Below are 3,288 nucleotides of genomic sequence, written 5' to 3'. Positions count from 1 at the left end.
TTCCACACATCCGTTATAAATTACTATTCGTCAAACCAAGTCTTGATTTTTCAGCGTGGGTTTATACTTCAATTTTTTTTTTTTTGAAAACATCAGTCTTTATATGAGAATTGCGAAACAGTTTTACCGTAATTTTTTAATTTCTGGATTTTTTATCAAAGAAAAAGGTGGAAAACGGTCAAAAGCTATAACGAAATGAGCAAAGAAGAAATTAAGTTGATCTAGACAACTCTTAACCCAATAGTTTGTAGTAATCTAATTCGGTTTGAGAAGAAAATCCGATATGGAATTATTTTTCAATCAATTTTTATTTTCGCAAATATTATTATTTACTTTTATAATTAATACACTAGTTTCTATAATATAGTTTATAATTATAAATAATAAGAAAATGTTTATATTTTTTGTGATTTTTATTTTTTTTTAATAATTATTAAGATTAAAATATAATTTTTTTTTGTAATTTTTTATAATTTTTTGTTTTTTTTTTTGTTTTTGATGATTTTTTTTTTTTTTTGTGAAATAATTCTTATAACTAAAATATTAGATTTTTTTTCAATTTTTTTGAATACAATATGACTTTTGTTTAATGCTCTTTTCGATTTTTTTAAAATATTTTTCGTATAAATTTTCTTTCTTTCATTTTTAACTTATTACTCATAATTATCGCCCAGACATATGTATGCTGTCTCAATGGGGAACATCTTTGTCCCGAGCGCATTTTCAACGTAGCAGCCGCTGACTGACTGGAGGCCTCTTTTTGCCGCCCAATCGCACATAAACACCTTGTTAGACCCAATAGTGAGACTTCCACTTTAGCATTTCTTGCCTTGCCCTGTCGCTGATCTGGTTTATTTATTACCCATTTGATTGCCCGTCGGAGTGTGAACGACGTACCACCGATTGTACGCCGTGTCGCCGCTGGAAACATGGTGGCCAAAAAATTCGTTTGCTTGCCACCTGCTCAGCCGTTTGTGTTTGTGTTGTGGAGTGTGCTGCTTAGCTGCTGCTGGGGAAATTGCTGTACAAATTTTGCTGCATGCGCTGGTACATCTCGTTCGTCATTTGCGGTGCCTGCAGTGTAGGCATAGCGCCATAAGCCGCCGGGTTATAACCGATTGGCAAATAACGTGCGCCCATCGGTGGGGATGCTGCTGCGATCGGTACTGCTGGTGGTGGTGGTGCTAGGCCACCCGCAGCTGCGGCAGCTGCCATCTGTGCTGCGCCACCATACATGGCGGCCTGATGATAAGCGGCGACCGCGACCATCGGTTGCGCGATACGTTGATAAAGCGCGGTCGCAGCGACGGCGGCGGCAGCATTCATATAACCGGCAGCGCCGGCAAATTGCTGCGCATTGGGATATGGGACCGGCATAGTTGGTGGAGGCACGACATAACCCGGTGCCATTACCGGGTTGTACATACTTTGGCGGTAGGCGGTCATGCGGGCACGACTTGCACCGGGATTCTTGCGACGCAATTTACCGGTTGTCTCACCAATGAATACATCTTCGGCGCTGGGGGCCAAGATCCAGTAGGAGCCCTTGCCGGGATCATTGTAGTTGCGTGGAATCTTTGTGAAGCATTTATTCAAACTCAAATTGTGGCGTATAGAGTTTTGCCAGCCGCGCCGATTATTGTCGAAGTATGGATAGTGGGTGATCAGATATTCATAGATGCCGCTAAGTGTCAAACGCTGATTAGGGCTACTCTTTATAGCCATCATGATGAGCGCGTTGTAACTGAATGTGGGTTTCTTGTCGATGTTCGCTGCGTTGGCTTGTGCGCCGTTGGTTTGGGCGCCGGCGGTTTGGGCGCCGTTGGTTTGCGCGCCTTCGGTTTGCGGGACAACTGCATTCTCATCCTCCTCCTCGTAATCTTCACCACTCTCCACACCCTCGTGTTTGTCTTCACCGGAGCTGAGCGAATCGGCGCCACTGCTCATTGGTGTGCTGGTACGTGAGGGGGTCTCGAAACTATCGATGCTGGCGAGATCATCACTACTGTACGGTTGTGCCACTCGTTGTTGATATTGTTGTTGTTGTTGTTGTTGATAAACACGCATGGGATTTGTTGCAAAATGCATTTGTTGTTGTGGTTGTGATGGTGTTGTACGCTGATGAAGCATTTGATTTGTTGTTGTTTGATACATTGGCATTTGCGGTAACGGTTGTCTTGAACTCTTAGCCAGTATGGCATCAATTAAGAAATTCGTACTATTCTCCATGTTGTTGTACAAATACACCATTTTGCACTTTTTATTGTAATTCTTATTTTATGATTCACTGATAATAACTAATTAATTTTCTATTTATTGTGTGTGTGTATTGGAAAATATTTGTATTTGTATTTGTTGTTATTGTTATTGTTTTTAATATTGCAAGTGAAACTTGTTTGCTGCTCTTTGAAATATTAGTGGAAACGTTTGCTCAAGACAAAGTCAAACTCAATACTGACTCTACAACCACAGTCAGCGTGGCATTTATAGTCGCACTCTCCTCGACCCGCACAACTTCGCAAAACTCATGCTGACAAGCAGTTTGTAGCACAACGGATTAGTGGAAAACAGCACGCACGCATGCTCTCACGCATACATACACATGTGCGCGCTCTGGCAGCCAACAAATAAACACACACACATACACATGTATATCTAACATTCATATTGCCTTGACTGCACTGACTCCGCCTTTCCAACATACAACGGCGCAATCTTGTCAGCCATACTCGCATTCCACACAGGCTATGCGTGTGTCTGTGGATGGTAGGTAGTGTGTGTAGTTGCAGTAGAGTATATGTGTGTGGAAGTCAATATGCCGTGCGCAAGGAAGTGCTGAGCGATATGCTATTGTTATTGTTTTGTTTGTGGAAAGTTACCCTTAAGTTAAGGTTATTTATTAACTTTGTAGTGAGTGCAGTGCGATTTCGCTGTGTTTGTATATAAACATATATATCTCTATGTATATTTATCTGTATATTTGTATGCCTTTATGCACTTATATGTGCATATAAATATATTTATCCACATTTCCACATTCCACTGCGCTTACCTGTGCCTTTGCTGGCTTCCTCTACAGGCTCAACTCACATTGTTGTTGCATTTGATTTTGTTTTGTATTTTGTATTTTGTAAATTTTGTTGCTTTGGCGTCAAAATATCCATTACAACAATCTAAACAGGGGTGATTTGCATGCAAGCAAGGCAAACTGTAGCAATAACAATAACAGCAGCAACAACACAAGTGAAAATATAAAAGAAAAAGTTGCTAAATGTTTGGAAAATAGCG

At 40.6% G+C, this 3,288-nt stretch overlaps 1 protein-coding gene across 1 annotated transcript; it reads right to left on the bottom strand.

Annotated features, from left to right (window-relative positions):
* Nucleotides 1–494: 494 nt before the first annotated feature.
* Nucleotides 495–2,471, bottom strand: LOC105216147 (fork head domain transcription factor slp1). Its single transcript, XM_011190500.3, has one exon. It carries the CDS (start codon nt 2,248–2,250, stop codon nt 1,000–1,002), a length of 1,251 nt encoding a protein of 416 aa, XP_011188802.1. The 5' UTR covers nt 2,251–2,471; the 3' UTR covers nt 495–999.
* Nucleotides 2,472–3,288: the final 817 nt, after the last annotated feature.

This window comes from Zeugodacus cucurbitae, chromosome 3 (assembly GCF_028554725.1).
Source record: "Zeugodacus cucurbitae isolate PBARC_wt_2022May chromosome 3, idZeuCucr1.2, whole genome shotgun sequence".
NCBI lineage: Eukaryota > Metazoa > Arthropoda > Insecta > Diptera > Tephritidae > Zeugodacus > Zeugodacus cucurbitae.
The sequence above is the reverse complement of the archived record's forward strand: the minus strand, read 5'-3'. Positions and strand labels throughout refer to the sequence as shown.

What these genes read in the sequence shown, in the direction of transcription:
- LOC105216147 (XM_011190500.3), bottom strand. Translation starts at nt 2,250, where the DNA reads ATGGTGTATTTGTACAACAACATGGAGAATAGTACGAATTTCTTAATT.